This window comes from Bos indicus, chromosome 11 (assembly GCF_029378745.1).
Source record: "Bos indicus isolate NIAB-ARS_2022 breed Sahiwal x Tharparkar chromosome 11, NIAB-ARS_B.indTharparkar_mat_pri_1.0, whole genome shotgun sequence".
NCBI classification, from domain to species: Eukaryota; Metazoa; Chordata; class Mammalia; order Artiodactyla; family Bovidae; genus Bos; species Bos indicus.
Window position 1 is genome coordinate 93,473,572 of NC_091770.1, and position 18,627 is coordinate 93,492,198.

The window sequence follows — 18,627 nt, forward strand, 5'->3', positions numbered from 1 at the left end:
CCCCCGCCTCAAAAAAAAATGCCCTATCTTGCCTGTCATTCTCCAACAGAGTATTTACCAAGAGTAAATATTGATGGGACTAAGGAATTTTTTTCTCATTACTTCCTCTGCCTTCACAAAGAATTAGTTAACTCATTCTCCAATCTTATTACTAAGTTACTTAAACATCCATAATCCATAAGAAAGAGGAATCAGTGTATTATTGAAGCTTTTATAATAATAAAATACACAGTCACACACTTTCATGGTGCTTTAATCTTTTTCATGTAAGTGAGACAGAACAGACACAATGCCCACTTGATTAAATCATTAGAGTCGGGGACTCAGGACTGGGCTTTGATCTCTGGCAGCAAGCAACGTACAGGACTCTGGAGGCCCCTTTTTAGAAGCCTAACTAATGAAATTCCAGAGCTTGTATTCATATATTTGTTTCTAATGGCAATTACAACAAAATAAGATAAAAATGAGGTCACCCAATTTTGATGTTGTTAAGTAATTCTACATACCATTAAAATGGCTTGTCCCAATGTAAGCATAAAATAATTGCCCAACATCTTTAATAATATGGCTGTTGAACAATTTAAGTTTAAAGACTGAACTATTGGAATTGAAACACATTTTATAAAATAAGTCCTTAATGTCAACTTTTTTTAAGTCATTCAAATTTTGATTTAGCATTAAGAAAGCAATTTAGAGTGACAGAAATTAATTCACAACTTTTACTCTTCTGAACCTATTAGTAAAAAAGGTATTTCCTAGTTTACACATTCCAATTTAAAGAAAAAGGGAAATAATTATAAGAATTTTAATTTGTTATGAGTTAATTTTTGTTACCATTTCTAATATTTATTTATTTCATTTGAGAGTCAACTAGAAAATTTTATGTTGAAATTGAAAGTGTTTTTCAGTATCTTCCATAAATAAAGATAAAACCAGATGCTATTTTCTGTGATTTCAGAAATAACTAGATTGGATACTATTTAATGTGGATTTATGTAATAGTGCAACCCATACCTACCTTCCACTAAAAGTTGTCGATTGACCTTCATTACAACTGATTTTATATGATTGATTACTAGAAAGTTTAATTAAGCACCTGGTTTTATCTGAAACTAGTATAAAGATTTGAAATTATTAATATCATTTTGTCATATAAAAATCTCTATCTGCATTTACAGTATTGGTAAAATTAAAAACCAGGAAGATTTAAGTTCAGAACCGTACTTGAATTTAAGACCCCACTGATAATGCCACTATTATTGATGTAGTTTCACTTAAATAACACATCATATGTCTTTTAATTAGTCCTTTTATTTTAAATGTATCTACAATACTTGGCTTAAATTTAGTTTGTATCTGTGTTGAAGTTTTAAAGTTAAAACTGTATATTAGTATATTTATTAAGGCTTATCAGAGAAGGCAATGGCACCCCACTCCAGTACTCTTGCCTGGAAAATCCCATGGACGGAGGAGCCCGGTAGGCTGCAGTCCATGGGGTCGCTGGGAGTCGGTCGCGACTGAGCGACTTCACTTTCACTTTTCACTTTCATGCATTGGAGAAGGAAATGGCAACCCACTCCAGTATTCTTGCCTGGAGAATCCCAGGGACAGGGGAGCCTGGTGGGCTGCCGTCTACGGGGTCGCACAGAGTCGGACACGACTGAAGCGACTTAGCAGCAGCAGCAGCAGCATTAAGGCTTATAGTTTTCTGTTCATTCATATGATGCTGATACAACAAAACATGTTAACCCAGGGATTCCAAGAGAATTTTTTCATTTGAAAGGAATTTGTATATTGCGTAAGTTTGATGACTACTGTTCTGGATGATTTACCAAAAAGTGATCCAAAAGTGACCATCAGTATATTAATGTATATTGCTTAAATCCCTGGGGACTGGAAAGATATCAGGGGCTAATATACATTTCTTCTTTCCTCAAGTTGTAGAACATGCTATATAGCTTGTGATCACCATGCAGAAGTCAAAAACTTGCTCCAAGTGAAAATTACACTCGGTGTCCATTACACTAGGCTGTAATTTCCACAACTGGGACTCACTTTGAGTCCAGCATTCCTGTGGTCAAAACAGCCAGAAAGAAACTCAGAACTCGGGCAAGCTAGAGGAGACTGATCATCAGGTCTGTGAAGGATGGGTGCTAGAGAAGAGTTGGTTGATGACATGTTGTAAGTTGACCAAGGTGAAAAAGGAACATATCTCTCAAGGACAGAAAAGGCTCTGTGAGAGGATAATAATAACATTGAAACTGAAGCTCCAATACTTTGGCCACTTGATGCAAAGAGCTGACTCATTGGAAAAAATCCTGGTAAAAACTGAAGGCAAAAGGAAAAGAGAGTGGCAGAGAATGAGACGGTTAGATAGTATCACCAACTCAATGGACATGAATCTCAGCAAACTCCGGGAGATACTGGAGGACAGAGGAGCCTGTCTGCTGTAGTCTATGGGGTCACAAAAAGTTGGATATGACTTAGGAAATAAACCACCAGAATAATAACAAAATACTGGTTAATATGTTGGGTATTGATTATGTGACAGACACCATGCTAAACCATTACGTATTTTGTTCATTTTGTACTCACAATAGCACTTTGGGGTTAGTACTATGAAAGGTAGCTTAGTGTTTAGGCTAATAGACTGGGAACTTTTAACCCCACCTCTATCCCTTACCAACTATGTGATCTTGGGCAAATGTTCTAACCTATACAGACTTCAGTTTTCTCAACAGTAAATGAGGGTAATAACAGTTCATACCTCATGAAGTCATTAATTAGTAATCAATGAGATTATGTAAAGTGCTTAAAACAAGTCCTTAATCACAGGAAGCAGTACCTAAGAATTCTTATTCCTGTTGAAATACTTCAAAAGTAGATAATTGAGGTTCTCCACAGTCTTCACAGACATTCAGAACTGGACCTAAATTTAAAATCTCCACTATTAGTGCCACCATTTTCATTTGGTTTCATTTAAACAACATCATATCAATAACCTCAGATATGCAGATGGCAGAAAGTGAAGAGGAGCTAAAAAGCCACTTGATGAAAGTGAAAGAGGAGAGTTAAAAAGTTGGCTTAAAGCTCAGCATTCAGAAAATGATGGCATCTGGTCCCATCACTTCATGGGAAATAGATGGGGAAACAGTGGAAAGAGTATCAGAGTTTATTTTTTGGGGCTCCAAAATCACTACAGATGGTGACTGCAGCCATGAAATTAAAAGACGCTTACTCCTTGGAAGGAATGTTATGACCAAACTAGATAGCATATTGAAAAACAGAGACATTACTTTGCCAACAAAGGTTCGTCTAGTCAAAGCTATGGTTTTTCCAGTAATCATGTATGGATGTGAGAGTTGGACTGTGAAGAACGCTGAGCACTGAAGAACTGATGCTCTTTAACTGTGGTGTTGGAGAAGACTCTTGAGAGTCCCTTGGACTGTGAGGAGATCCAACCAGTCCATCCTAAAGGAGATCAGCCCTGGGTGTTCCTTGGAAGGAATGATGCTAAAGCTGAAACTCCAGTACTTTGGCCACCTCATGTGAAGAGTTGACTCATTGGAAAAGACTCTGATGCTGGGAGGGATTGGGGGCAGGAGGAGAAGGGGACGACATAGGATGAGATGGCTGGATGGCATCACCGACTCTATGGACGTGAGTTTGAGTGAACTCTGGGAGATGGTGATGGACAGGGAGGCCTGGCATGCTGCAATTCATGGGGTCACAAAGAGTTGGACATGACTGAGTGACTGAACTGAACTGAACTGAACTGAAACACCATATGTCTTTTAATGAGTGTTCTTATTTGAAATGTGTCTACAACTCTTGGTTTGAATTTAATTTGTAGCTCCATTAAAATTGTAGAGTTAAAATAATATGCTAATAAATTTACTAATAAACTTACTATTAATTATTTCTTTACTCTTTGCTATATAAATAAATGTCTTTGTTAAATTTTAACAATTCAGTTCTTAGCATATCTGAAACCAGACCTATCTTCTTAACCACCAACTTTAGCTCTTTCCTATGACTGTGCTAAGTGAAGTTGTAAGAACATATTTCTCCAATTTCCCAATCTTTCTCTTACTAATTTGTAAAGGAATCTATTCTTGTTAAATATAAAGACTTGGTCATAAGGACATTATTCAACTTACTCATGCTCAAGATACTCTTGGAAATTAGGGAAAAAGCAGCTCTCATTTATCTGAAAACCTACTTACTTCGACTATGGACTAAATGATTCACTCATCTTGACATTTTGTTTTCAATTTTATTGAAGTATAGTCAGTTTACAATGTTGTGTTAATTTCTGCTGTACAGAAATTTGACTCAGTTATAAACATATATTTTTCGTATTCCTTTTCATTATGGTTTATCACAGGAAATTGAATATAGTTTCCTGTGTTCTACAGTAGGACCTTATTGTTCATTCTTGTATTTTTTTAAATTGATAACCTATTATGTGTAGGGATGAGCTTCCCTGGTGGCTCAGCTGGTAAAGAATCCACCTACAATGCAGGAGACCTGGGTTTGGTCCCTGGGTTGGGAAGATCCCCTGGAGAAGGGAACAGCTACCACTCCAGTATTCTGGCCTGGAGAATTCCATGGACTGTATAACCCATGGGGGTCACAAAGAGTTGGACATGACTGAGTGACTTTCACTTTCACTTACGTGTAAAGCATTCTGATGAGTATTAAGGATATACCAGTGAAAAATAATGAATTGTACCCCTAATAGATCCTCCATTCTAGTGAGGATTAAAGATCAAACATAATGTCAAGTGTCATGTAATTAAAAGAGAAGTACAGTTACAAATGAGGGGAGTTTCATTGGCATTATTCTACATCATTGGAAGGACTAATGTTGAAGCTGAAACTCCAGTACTTTGGCCACCTGATGTGAAGAGCTGGCTCATTTGAAAAGACCCTGATGTTGGGAAAGATTGAAGGCAGAAGGAGAAGGGGAGGACAAAGGATGAGACAGTTAGATGGCATCACTGATTCAATGGACATGAGTTTGGGTAAACTCTGGGAGTTGGTGATGGACAGGGAGGCCTGGTGTGCTGCGGTTCATGGGGTCGCAAAGAGTCAGACACGACTGAGCGACTGAACTGAACTGAACATATGGATGTTTGAAACTATAAAAAGGAAGAGGTTCATTCCTGCCTCCCAGTTTGGAGACAGTATGCTGATACTAGCTCAAAACGTCAGTCTGAATCCAATTTCTCCACTAAATCATTATCTTCCACATGGGAATTCAGTGTCCTGCTAGTTCAAGAATATTCCTTTTCTCTCTGCTCTAACCAGACAAGGTCAATTTCTTGGGGTTCTGACAATGTTTTTGTTCTGAAATTCCACCAAATTCCTTATATATCTTACAACTATATCCTTCCTGGAAATACATCCTCAGAGAAGGTACCAATCCCTCTTATCTTCCATAAAATCTCTTCATCTTTCCAAGTCCTCCACTGCTTTTCACTTTTATCTCCTAGGCTAATTGTTTTGAAAACACTGAAGAAACTTTTTCAGCTCTTTTTGTATATAAAGTACAATAGGGGATCAGGAAGGAACATGTAACTGTAACTTGAGCTTCCGAGAGCTCAGACTGTAAAGAATCTGCTGGCAATGTGGGAGACCCAGGTTTGATTCCTGGGTCAGGAATATCCCCTGGAGAAGGAAATGGCAACCCACTCCAGTATTCTTGACTGGGAAGTCTCCTGCACAGAGGAGCCTTGTGGGCAACAGTCCATGGGGTCACAAAGAGTTGATTATGACTGAGCAACTAACATTTTCACTTTCAACTTTAACTTAAATACATAAATGTGAGATAGCTAGATATATATAGCATTTTCTTTTTCTATTCATCCATCAACGGACATTTAGTTTGTTTCCACATTTTGGCTATTGTAAATAAATCTGAAATGAACATGAAATGTTCATTTGTGATGAGTCATCTCAGAGATTTTGATTTCTTTTCCTTTGGCCATATACTCAGAAATGAGATTGTTCAATCTTTTTAAGGGACTTGCATGCTGTTTTTCATAAAGACTATATCAATTTACATTCCCACCAGAAGTGTTTTGGGTTCCTTTCTCTCCACATCCTCACCAACACTAGCTGTCATTTGTCTTTTGGATAGTAGCCATTCTAATAAGCATGAGGTAATATTTCATTGTGCTTGTTACCTGCATTTCACTGATGATTATTGTAGTGGAGCGCTTCTACTTGTTGTCTATTTGGATGTCTTCTTTGGAGAAATGCCTATTCAAATCTCTTGCCAATTTAAAAACTGGGTTATCTGGGGGTTCTACCACTAGGTTCTGTGAGTTTCTTACATTTTTTGGATATTAATTCCTTATCAGATATGGCTGAAAATGCTTTCTCTCATTCCATAAATTGCCTTTCATGTTGTCGATTGTTTCCTTTTCCAGAAAAGTACAGGCATGCCAAGAATTTTCAGAAACATGGGCACAGACAGGGCTACTTGGAGAAGAAGGCATGAAATATTCACTTGGTTCCTTAGAGGAATACCTTACTTTCTCAAATATAATTGAGAAAAATGACTGCCTTTTACTTGTTTTCCAAATTGAACTCCAGGGACTTGAAGACAGGGCACAGGACAAAGGCACGGAGCTTGTCACTATAGTTCATCAGATGGGAAGAGCCCTGCAGATACCCGCAAAGGAATCACTCAGATTCAAGAAGTGTTTCTTAATGATCAGGTAAGGGCGTCTGCATCTATGGCTGATGTAGTTCTAGGGACAAATTCACACTTAAAAATAAATAATTTGCACATATACAGACAACAATGTTAGAATCCACAAAGTGGAGGCCTAGCATACAGTAAAAAATATAAAATAAAGAAGTTCTCCGTCCATGTCACGCTGGATCTGTGTCTCTGTTTCCATCTTCTCTTCTCAAATAATAACTTGCTGAGGCAGGAAGGATATATGTACAACAGTAATGGGAAAGAAAAGCTTGTATGATAATATCAGAATTCAGCATCCAAAGTCCAGGATGAGTGATGGAGGAATCACACAAAGTACAGATAATTCAAAAATGGACAAGTAATTACCCAGAAAAATTTGTCCACTAAAATTTCTAAACAAAGACTTTTTCCTGTGCCCCAAACTCTGTCCAAGCCCTACTACAATGAACCATGTTTGGCAGAAACCAACAAAATTCTGTAATGCAATTATCCTTCCATTAAAAAATAATTTTTTTATGTTAAAATATCTATTTATTTATGCAATGGTGATAGTCAGTGATGATTTTTTTTGCATATTTCCAACTCTAATTTTTTTTATGTTCCCTAATTCTTTTTTTTTTAGATTTTATTTATTTTTTTTTACTTTACAATATTGTATTGGTTTTGCCATACACCATGGCAGATGCATGTTGATGTATGGCAAAAAATAATTTTTTTTTAAAGAGTGAACTCTAAGGTAAACTATGGGCTTTGGGTGATTATGGTATGTCCACGTAGATTCATCCTTGTTAAAAATGTTTCACTCTAGTGAGTGATGTTGATAATGCACAAGGTGATGAATGTGTGGGAGTAGGGAATATATGGGAAATCTCTGTATCTCCCTCTCAATTTTGTTATAAACCTAAAACTGCTCTAAAAAATATGATTACTGAAGAATGCAGATGTTAAAAAAGGAATTCTCTATCTCTGTCCATTTCTCTCTCTGGTCTTACTACCCCTCTTACAACCCTATTTTCCCAATGTCTCTAAGTAGCTCAGAAACTAAAAAGGAGGTGGAAAAATATATTTCACTCTGAATTCTCCACATTATTGGAGGAAAGAAACATCACAGGTAAATACTGTACTTACCATATCTCAGTGAGGATAAAGCTTAAATGTACTAGGAAAATGCATGCTTCAGATAAAAGGAGAATCTATTAATTTATATTTTACTTCTCTTTAGCAAAATTAAAACCATGAGATGGGACAACATATCAAGTCCTTCTGAGTTTATCCTACTGGGGCTCTCCTCTAGGCCTGAGGACCAGAAGCCTCTATTTGTCCTCTTTGTTACTATCTACCTGGTCACTCTGATGGGAAACCTGATCATTATCCTGGCCATCTATTCAGATATTCATTTACAGACCCCCATGTACTTCTTTCTGAAAAGCCTGTCCTTTGTTGATATTTGCTACACAACAGTTATTATTCCAAAGATGCTGATAAACTTCTTATCAGAGGCAAAGACCATCCTCTATAGTGAGTGCATGACCCAGGCATACTTCTGCCTCTCCTTTGGAAATGTAGATAGTTATGTCCTAGGGGCCATGGCCATTGACCGCTACGTGGCCATATGCAAACCCTTTCATTACATCACCATCATGAGCTATAAATGTTGTGTCCTTCTACTGATAATCTCCCTCACCATCCCATTTCTTCATTCACTCCTTCATGTCCACTTGCTGAATCAACTCACCTTCTGTGCCTCCAACATTATCCATCATTTCTTCTGTGAACTCAAGGCAATGCTGAAGTTGTCCTGCTCATCTACATATGTCAATGAGATAGTGATAAAGACAGAAGGACTGTCTGTGGTGATGGCCCCCTTTATGTGCATCGTTATCTCTTATCTGAGGATTCTCACCACTGTTCTGAAGATCCCTTCAACTGCTGGGAAGTACAAGGCCTTCTCTACCTGTGGTTCCCACCTCACCGTGGTGAGCCTGTTTTATGGGAGCATCCTCTATGTCTATCTCCAACCTCTGAACAGCTACACCGTCAAGGATCAGATAGCAACAGTTATCTACACTATGTTAACTTCCATGTTGAACCCTTTCATCTACAGTCTGAGAAACAAAGATTTGAAACAGGGTTTGGGGAAACTGATAGGTAGGATAAAGTCACAATGACATGGGTTTTATGCTAAGTCTTGGGCAATTCTGCAGATTCATATTGCCTGATTGCAAGTTCTTGGTGTTTGTGATCAACTGAGAAATATTAGTAAAGGTGCTTTGTGAATGATGGGAAAATATTAACTGAATATAATGTTTCCCCTGACATTTCCTACATTGAACCCAATGATATCCATCATTATTGCTGTTTAGTGGCTAAGTCATGTCTGACTCTTTAGATTATTATATAGGAAAACATCAAAGTATGTGATAGTTTAACAGTATTTTGAACTATACTGAGGTAGGGAAATTAATGAATACATACATTGTTTATGATGGAAAATTGATACAAGGTCTTTGAAATGAAATTTGTCAATATATATAAAGTACACCCTTTGACCAGAAATGCCATCTAAAATTTTAGTCTGCAATTGTACTTGTGGAAGCCAAACAATAGTAGCTAAATGTCTATCTACTTTTTTCTTATTATAAACACATACAGTTGAATGCTATAAAAAAAAGAAGCTGTTAAAATGAGTGAACCTATATTCATTCATCCAAGAAATAACTGTATGTGCTTATTATGTTCAAGCAGTATTCTAGGTGCTAGGATACAACAGTGAACACAGAATCCCGTCATGGAGTGATGCTCCAGTGTGAAGTTTAAGTTTTCCGTTTACTGACATAGAATATACACAATATACTCACAATATATTCAATATATACTGTGAATTGAAAAAACTTAAGGAACAGAACCGTATGCATTTTTAGATATGTGGGTGAGTGGATGTGAATGATTGTAGTGCACAGACTGTCTATTTTCTGGATGCTTACCCTAAAAATTGCTATTTGGTCACCTGCCTCTGGATAGTTCCAGGACAAGAGAAAAACTTGTTTATCACTCTTTAGTCCTCAGCGCTATTTGAATTTTTATTCATATATATTTTTAATACATATATTTTAAAAAGTTTTAAATAGCTACTTAGCTACCTAGGCTTTTTATGTGTGACTGATTTCAGACCAGATCATCATGCCCAGATTTCTCTTCCATGAAGATATCTTTCATGCAGATTTGGACTGACACAGACTTCCTTCCTAAAAGTTCATGGTGATGGTCAGGTGGTCACATTGCATGCTTTTTTATGTTGTAAATGACATCACGTCTTCCTCCAAGACATCATCATAACCATTGGCAAAGGTCATACAGAAGTTGTAGGATGTTGAGATATGAATAATAGATATTTGTCATATTTTCAAGATTCTGTCGGATATAGAGCACTCAAAAATTTTAATAGCTATTATTGTTGTATTAGTGGCTAGATTTATTTACCTATCTGGGTACACTCTACTGCATATTTCAACATGCTGTTTTTCAGTCCTGAAGTTGTGTCTGACTCTTCATGACCTCATGGAATTGCAGCACACCAGGCTTCCCTGTCCTTCACTATCTCCCTGAGTTTGCTCAAACTCATGCCCATTGAGTCAATGATGCCATCCAACCATCTCATCCTCTGTCACCCCTTCGCCTCCTGCCTATAATCTTGCCCAGCATCAGGGTCTTTTCCAGATCCCAATGCTAATCCAAGTGTGATCAATCTGAGTCTTTTTGGCCCCATAGACTATAGACCACCAAGCTTCTCTGTTCATGGAATCTTCCAGGCAAGAACACTGGAGTGGGTTGCCATTTCCTACTCCAAGGGATCTTCCCAACCCAGGGATTGAATCCCCATCTCTTTCATCTCTCCTGCATTGGCAGGCAAATTCTTTACCACCTGGGAAGCCCATGCTAATAAAACCTTCAAAGAAACAAAACAGATATATGAAGCTATCTAGAAACAACTCATTAAAATTGGCATTTATGAATTGTTAGCTAGCAGAGTTTTGATTTATTATAATGTTTTAATTTTTCTGCACCAAAAACTAAATTCTTCATTTTATTAATGGTTGCTTTTAGTGGCTCAGAGGTTAAAGCATCTGCCCGCAATGCGGGAGACCTGGGTTCAATCCCTGGGTAGGGAAGATCCCCTGGAGAAGGAAATGGCAACCCACTCCAGTATTATTGCCTGGAAAATCCCATGGACAGAAGACCCTGGTAGGCTAAAGTTTATGGGGTCGCAAAGAGTCGGACACGACTGAGCGACTTCACTTTACTATCTCCTTATGTAAATGGACATGATCTTCATTAGCATGGTTGAAATTCCAATATGAAAAAAGATTAAATAAGGAACTGGATTAAAATTGTATAACGCCAATAAAGGTAATTCATCTCATCAATGTAACATTATTCATCAATTACTTTATTTTCTTTACTTTATTTTTATTTAATTTTTTAGTTTAAATTGTTAGTATAGTTTACATGACATTTAATTTGTAAAAAACTTTATTTTCTGTTGTTTGGAGAGCTGGAGTTTATAAGCAATATAAGAATTAAGAGTAAAGCTTGTTTTAAATTTATACATATTAGGTAACATCACAAAAATATACCTACATAAAAATAAAAATGTACATATATTTGTTGTAGTTATTTGTGCTCTCCCTTTAAAACAGACATTCTAATTGTGTGAGCTTGAGAGACTCTGTTCTTTCACTTCGTTCGGATCTCCGCTCAAATGTTCCTCTTTCAGAGAGCTCTTCCCTGACTGTGCTTTCTGAAATACCACTTCCCCTGTCACACTGTGTTCACTTGTACGTTTTTTTAAAATGCCCCATGTGGCTTTGGGGTGTATTATATTTTTATTTGTTTAATATCTGTCTTTCCTCACTAAAATTCAAACTCTGTGAGTACATGTGCTTTATTTTATTTACTGATGTATTTCTAGAACTTAATAAAGTCCCTGGTACACAGCAGACCTTCAGGAAATATTTACTGCATGAATGAATGGAAACGTTCCTTACAGTTCTGGGTGGAGCTGGAATTCAATGAATTCTTCATTTTGGACTCCTCACGAATAGCCACATGCAAAAGAATGAATTTTTACCCTAATCTTATACCATATACAAAAATCAACTCAGAATGGCATAAAAACTTAACTGTAAATCCTGGAACTGTAAAACTTCTAGAAGAAAACACAGAGAAAATTCTTTGACATTGGTCTTAGCAATAATTTTTCTTTAGTATGACATTAAATGTGTAGAAAACAGAAGCAAAAATAATTAAGCAGGACTGTTTAAACTAAAAGGTTTCTACACAGAAAAGGAAACCATCAACAAAATGAAAAGGCAAGCTACATAACATGAAAAATATTTGCAAACCATACATCTGATGAGGGATTAATATCCAAAATATATAAGGAGCTCATACAACTTTGCGGAAAAACAAGTAACTCAATTAAAAATTGGGCAAAGCACAACTGAATAGACTTTTTATCCAAAGAAGACATACAAATATCCAAGAGGTACGTGAAAAGATGACCAGCATCACTATTAGGGAAGTGAAAATCAAAACCATAATAAGTTATCATCACATACCTGTTAGAATGGTTATTACTTTAAAAAAAAAGAAAAACGTTTTTTTAAGATTAAAAAAAAAAAAAGGAAACCCTTGTACACTGTTGGAAGAAATGTAAGTGGGTAAAGAATCTGCCTGGAGAAGGCAATGGCACCCCACTCCAGTACTCTTTTCTGGAAAATCCCATGGGCGGAGGAGCCTGGTGGGCTGCAGTCCATGGGGTCACTGGGAATCGGACACGAGTGACTTCACTTTCACTTTTCACTTTCATGCATTGGAGAAGGAAATGGCAACCCACTCCAGTGTTCTTGCCTGGAGAATCCCAGGGACGGCGGAGCCTGGTGGGCTGCCGTCTATGGGGTCGCACAGAGTTGGACACAACTGAAGCAACTTAGCAGCAAAGAATCTGCCTGCAACGCAAGAGACATAGGAGTCTCAGGTTCAACTCCTGGGTCGGGAAGAGTGGGCATGGTAACCCACTCTAGTATTCTTATTTGAAGAATCCCATGGATTGAGGAGTCTGGCAGATTACAGTCCAAAGGGTCATAATGTTTGACAGAAAACAACAGAATTCTGTAAAGCAATTATCCTTCAATTAAAAAATAAATAATAAACTATAAGCAAGGTGAAAAGACAGCTTTCAGAATGAGAAAAATAATAGCAAATGAAGCAACTGACAAAGAATTAATCTCAAAAATATACAATCAACTCCTGCAGCTCAATTCCAGAAAAATAAGTGACCCAATCAAAAAATGGGCCAAAGAACTAAACAGCCATTTCTCCAAAGAAACATACAGATGGCTAACAAACACATGAAGAGATACTCAACATCACTCATTATCAGAGAAATGCAAATCAAAACCACAGTGAGGTACCATTTCACACCAGTCAGAATGGCTGCGATCCAAAAGTCTACAAGCAATAAATGCTGGAGAGGGTGTGGAGAAAAGGGAACCCTCTTACACTGTTGGTGGGAATGCAAACTAGTACAGCCACTATGGAGAATAGTGTGGAGATTCCTTAAAAAAACTGGAAATAGAACTGCCATATGACCCAGCAATCCCACTGCTGGGCATACACACAGAAAACACCAGAATTGAAAGAGATACGTGTACCCCAGTGTTCATCGCAGCGCTGTTTATAATAGCCAGGACATGGAAGCAACCTAGATGTCCATCAGCAGACGAATCGATAAGAAAGCTGGGGTACATATACACAATGGAGTATTACTCAGCCATTAAAAAGAATACATTTGAATCAGTTCTAATGAGGTGGATGAAACTGGAGCCTATTATACAGAGTGAAGTAAGCCAGAAAGAAAAACACCAATACAGTATACTAACGCACATATATGGAATTTAGAAAGATGGTAACGATAACCCTATATGCGAGAGAGCAAAAGAGACACAGATGTATAGAACAGTCTTTTGGACTCTGTGGGGGAGGGAGAGGGTGGGATGATTTGGGAGAATGGCATTGAAATATGTATAATATCATATATGAAACGAGTCGCCAGTCCAGGTTCGATGCATGATACAGGATGCTAGGGGCTGGTACCCTGCCATGACCCAGAGGGATGGTATGTGGAGGGAGGTGGGAAGGGGGTTCAGGATGGGGAACACGTATACACCCATGTCGATGTATGGCAAAACCAATACAATACTGTAAAGTAATTAGCCTCCAATTAAAATAAATTTATATTAAAAAATAAAATAAACCACAGATCATAAACTAAAGAAATAAACAATAAATAATTTTTTAAAAAATAAAAAAAATTTTAATGTTAAAAAAAAATGAGTAGGACATTGCTAAGCAACTTGGTACAAGCACCACTATGAAAACCTATATGGAAATTCCTCCAAAAATTAGAACCACCATGTGATATAGCAATCCCCTTCTTGGTTTATCTAAAGGAATTGAAATCAAGATCTCAAAAAGATACCTGCTGCACTCCCAGGTTCCATGCAGCATTATTTATAATAGCCAAGATATGGAAACAACCGAAATGTCCATTGACAGATGAATGGATAAATAAAATGCAGTATATACATACAGTGGGATATTATTCAGCCTTAACATCTTGTCATTTGTGACCGCATGAATGCAAGAGGACATTATGTTAAACGAAACTATCCAGACACAGAAAAAAAATATTTGCATGATCTCACTTAATGTAGGTAGACTCTAAAACAGCCAAACTCAGAGAAGCAGAGAGTAGAGTGGTGGTTTCAGGGGTTAATAAACGGGAGATGCTGATAGGTAAAGGTCAAAGGATAAATGTTTTGGATATCCACTGTAGAGCATAGTACCTATAGCTAACAGTACTCTACTGTATGCTTAAAATTTTCTAAGGGGGTAGGTGGATCTTATGTTAAGTGTTCATCAACACCATCATCCTAGATGGTGTGGGAGGAAACTTCGGGAAGTATAGAACATGTTTATGGCCTTGGTGTTGATGGTTTCACAGGTGTGTGAAAGTGAAAGTGAAAGTGAAGTCGCTCAGTCGTGTCCGACTCCTAGTGACCCCATGGACTGTAGCCCACCAGGCTCCTCTCTCCATGGGATTCTCCAGGCAAGAGTACTGGAGTAGGGTGCCATTTCCTTCTCCAGGGGATCTTCCTGACCCAGGGATCGAACCCGGGTCTCCCACATTCCAGGCAGACGCTTTAACCACTGAGCCACCAGGGAAGCCCCTTAACCCCAAAGTCATCGAACTGCATACACTAAATGTCTAAAGCTTGTACATGTTAATCGTACCTCGTCCCTGACAGTACTGTGATAAGAATCTGCCTAACAATGCAGGGGAAACAGGTTTGATCCTTGATCCAGAAAGATTCTACACGCTGAGGAGCTAAGCCCATGTGCTGCAACTTCTAAAGCCCACACACCTAGAGCTTGTGCTCTGTCAAGAAGGGAAGCCACCACAATGAGAAGCCCGTGCAGAAGAGTGTAGGGAATATGCTATGCACAAGCCTGTACTATAAAAACAGGGCTTCTTTGAAAAATAAGAATGACTTTCTCATCACCCCCAGGCGAAGGGCTGGAAGCAGTAAAAAGTACATCATGGAAAGACATCTTGAAAACAAGATGTTGAAGTATTGATGTGACCAATGGAAAACCATTAGTGACTCTTCCCATAACCAGAGACTCGAGGGAGTTGCTGGAAAAGGGCATCACTAGCCGAAGAGTCATGAAAGGCTTGAAGGTTTGACATTGAGGACTGTGCATTGTATATATTTAATCCTGATCTGAGATTGTAAAGAACAGATATCTCTAGAGCACTGATAAGGAAGTAGATGTTAACAATAAAAGGCATGCAAGGATTAGGATCTGGGCTTTTGCCTGCGAATGGCAACTTTATTTCTGAGTCTTCTTTTTCTTTTCTCTTCGGCGGCGCCGCTCCCTCAGGTCGGTTCGTTGTTGGGCTGGTCCCAGCAAAGAGAAGCCCCCATTCACCACAACTACAGAAAGCCCGTATGCAGCAGTGAAGACTCATTGCAGCCAATAAATAAATAAATATTCATACCTCAATAAATTGCTTTAATTTTTTTAATTGAAAGATAATACCTACCTTATTAGTAGGATAAAAATGAGTCAGTTCTTAGAAAGCAAATGAAACAGGTCCCATAATAAGCACTTTATCTATAAAAATTTGTGAATAAATGAATTTTTTTAAAGACTGAAAGAAAATAGGACAAAATGTTACTGTAGTCAATCCTTTTGGGTGATGGGAACATAGATTATTTTCCCATTTGTACTTTTATATATTTTATTTCAAATTACCACAAACAAAATAATGAGGAAATACCGTGATTGTTTATTGAGGAACTGCTATCTTGGACAAAGAAAGGTATTGGGTGACACAAAAGTTGGTAGAAACTGCCTCTGTTTTATATTCCACTGTATCTCTAGCATCTAGTACAATTCCTGACATATGGTAAACCTTCAAGAAATATTTATGAATTAATTGATTGGAGCAATCAGATGTTAACAGGCATAATTACTGATCTCAAGGAATATTCAGTCTAGTGGGATATAGCTTAAACTTATAATGTGCTTTTTAAACCTTAATAAGAAATAGTTCATATTTTTTGCAATATGATTTATTTGAGAATTGTTATTCAGCAAACTATTTTTGCTAGCATCATGAATAAGCAGTAGAGTGGCTGGTTAAGAGCATAGTGTCAAGTATGAGTCAAATAAACTCATGAGAAATTTTAAAAATTTATTCAGTCACTTCCTAGTTGTGTTACATTGGGCAATATATTTCACCTCTCTGAGTTCAGACTCCTCATCTTCAAAGTAAAGAAAATAAGGCCACCTACCTTATAAAAATGATGTAGTAATTAAATGAGATACTACATTTGCTTCAGTTAGGGAAGTAGATAGCACAGAGAAAGTACTCACTAAGTTATTAATTTGTGACATTTCTCTCTTTTTTGACTGTGCCATGAGACTTGTGGGATCTTAGTTCCCCTGACCCGTGATTGAACCTGAGCCACAGCATTGAAAGCACCAAGTCATATCCACCAGGCCACCAGGGGATTCCCTAATTTGTAACTTTTTAAATTAATGTATAAGCAGTCAGGGACTTTCCAGGTGGCTCACTGGTAAGGAATCTTCCTGTCAATGCAGGAGACACAGGTTTGATCCCTGGGTCAGGAAGATCCCCTGGAAAAGGAAATGGCAACCCATACCAGTATCCCTGCCTGGGAAATCCCATGGGCAGAGGAGTCTGGCAGGCTACAGGCCATGGGGTTGGAAAAGAGTCGGATACAACTTATCAACTAAACAATAAACTGTCAGACAAAGAGACTGAGTTCTTACTTAGAATGGAGGGCCCAAGTGTTAAAAGAGGACAGAAGACAAGCCCAGTCCAACGGTAGACCACCAAGCAAAGTGTCCTGGAAGAGGCCAATTTTAAGCCTCCCAGGTTAGGCGTAGTAGATGAAGGTCAATAAACAAAGGCATGATAGTATAAATGGGTAAGGGGGCGATGAGTCATGAAGAACAGGATATTCTTGGGTGATGGTTGTACTCGGAGAAGGTGTAATTTGGGTCCTACCTTGGGAATTCTGCAGTGCACACAAAGTGAGATGGCCCAAATGGAACATGGAACTCAAGGTTCCGTAAAGCGTAAAATATATTCACCCGGTGGTTTTCCTGACTGGAAAACCAAGGGTCATACATCAGTATTTTACAAGTAGACCTGGGAACGGAAGAGTAAAGAGTAAATTCTGGCATCTAAAGTCTTCACCTTATGAATTTTTATGTTCTGAAGTTCTGGGAACATTACCCAACCAGGGGCTTCTTCTAAGCCTGAGAGATGGGAAAATTACTGATGGCATCAGACGTTCAAGTCTTTATAATCTAAAGCCATGTGGACCCTGAAAAAATGCCCTCCCACCTTATATATTGTCTTTTGGTGTGAACAGTACAGAATGATACTAAGGATGATTCTCAGGAAGTTTGGGAGAGCCAGTCACTGTGGTCTCTTTTTGGCCTGAAGAAGCTGAGTCAAGAGGATGATTTCCAGGAGAGAATGAAAGTACTGACACTCCCCAGCCTCCTTGGGGAAGAAACTCCAAAACTTCAGTAGCTGTTGCCTTGTTTTCTAGTGTCTCCTCCATCTGAACTTCAGGGACTTCCTGAAAGTCTCAAAGGATCCTCCCTTGAGAGAGGGTGAAGTCTATGAGTGTCTACAGTGCCCTTAGCATGTGGAGGGCCCAGAGGAGGCAAGAAAGACACCTTTCAGATTCATGAGGGTTGAAATCCTGTCTAAGATCAGGTGCCTTTCCTGTAGTTTTTCTGGGAGGCCTGTAACTAAGACAGCTAAGACAGGAAACTGGAAAAGAATTGCACCAACACAAACAAGCACATGCCGTTTTAGATCAGGGGTTGGGCACCAAGAATGGGATTGATTTTATCGTTAAAAAGAAATGTTTTTTATTATTCTATGATCTCTGTCTGCCTATCTTTTATGTCTTCCTGCTTATTGTTTCACTCCAATAAGGTTTCACCGAAGAGTGAAGAGCATGGAATAATTATTGGGTGATCTCCTATTTTGATGTCCTTTTCATATGATTTTCAACATCCAGAATCATTGACGCAGAGAGAAACATCTGAATTAAAGAAAATCATCATTCTGTCAGCTGGCAATTAAACAGGAGAGCAAACTACTGACCAAGATTCCATGAATTAGCTCCTGAAAATCCTCAAACAGAAAACAATTTTTCCACTCTCATTCCCTCTCCCTGTCTCTCTTCTCTTTCCCTTTTCTGTAATACTTTTGCATTACAGTAGAAAACTGAAAG

At 38.1% G+C, this 18,627-nt stretch overlaps 2 protein-coding genes across 3 annotated transcripts in view; one reads left to right on the top strand and one right to left on the bottom strand.

Moving 5' to 3' along the window:
- OR1B1 (olfactory receptor family 1 subfamily B member 1) overlaps nt 1–18,627 on the bottom strand; it is a 184,991-nt gene that overhangs the window by 24,508 nt on the left and 141,856 nt on the right. The window lies entirely within an intron of this gene.
- On the top strand, nt 7,951–8,956 carry LOC109565850 (olfactory receptor 1L1-like). Its single transcript, XM_019969801.2, has one exon. The coding sequence runs from the start codon at nt 7,951–7,953 to the stop codon at nt 8,881–8,883; it is 933 nt and encodes a 310-aa protein (XP_019825360.2). The 3' UTR covers nt 8,884–8,956.

What these genes read in the sequence shown, in the direction of transcription:
- LOC109565850 (XM_019969801.2), top strand. Translation starts at nt 7,951, where the DNA reads ATGAGATGGGACAACATATCAAGTCCTTCTGAGTTTATCCTACTGGGG.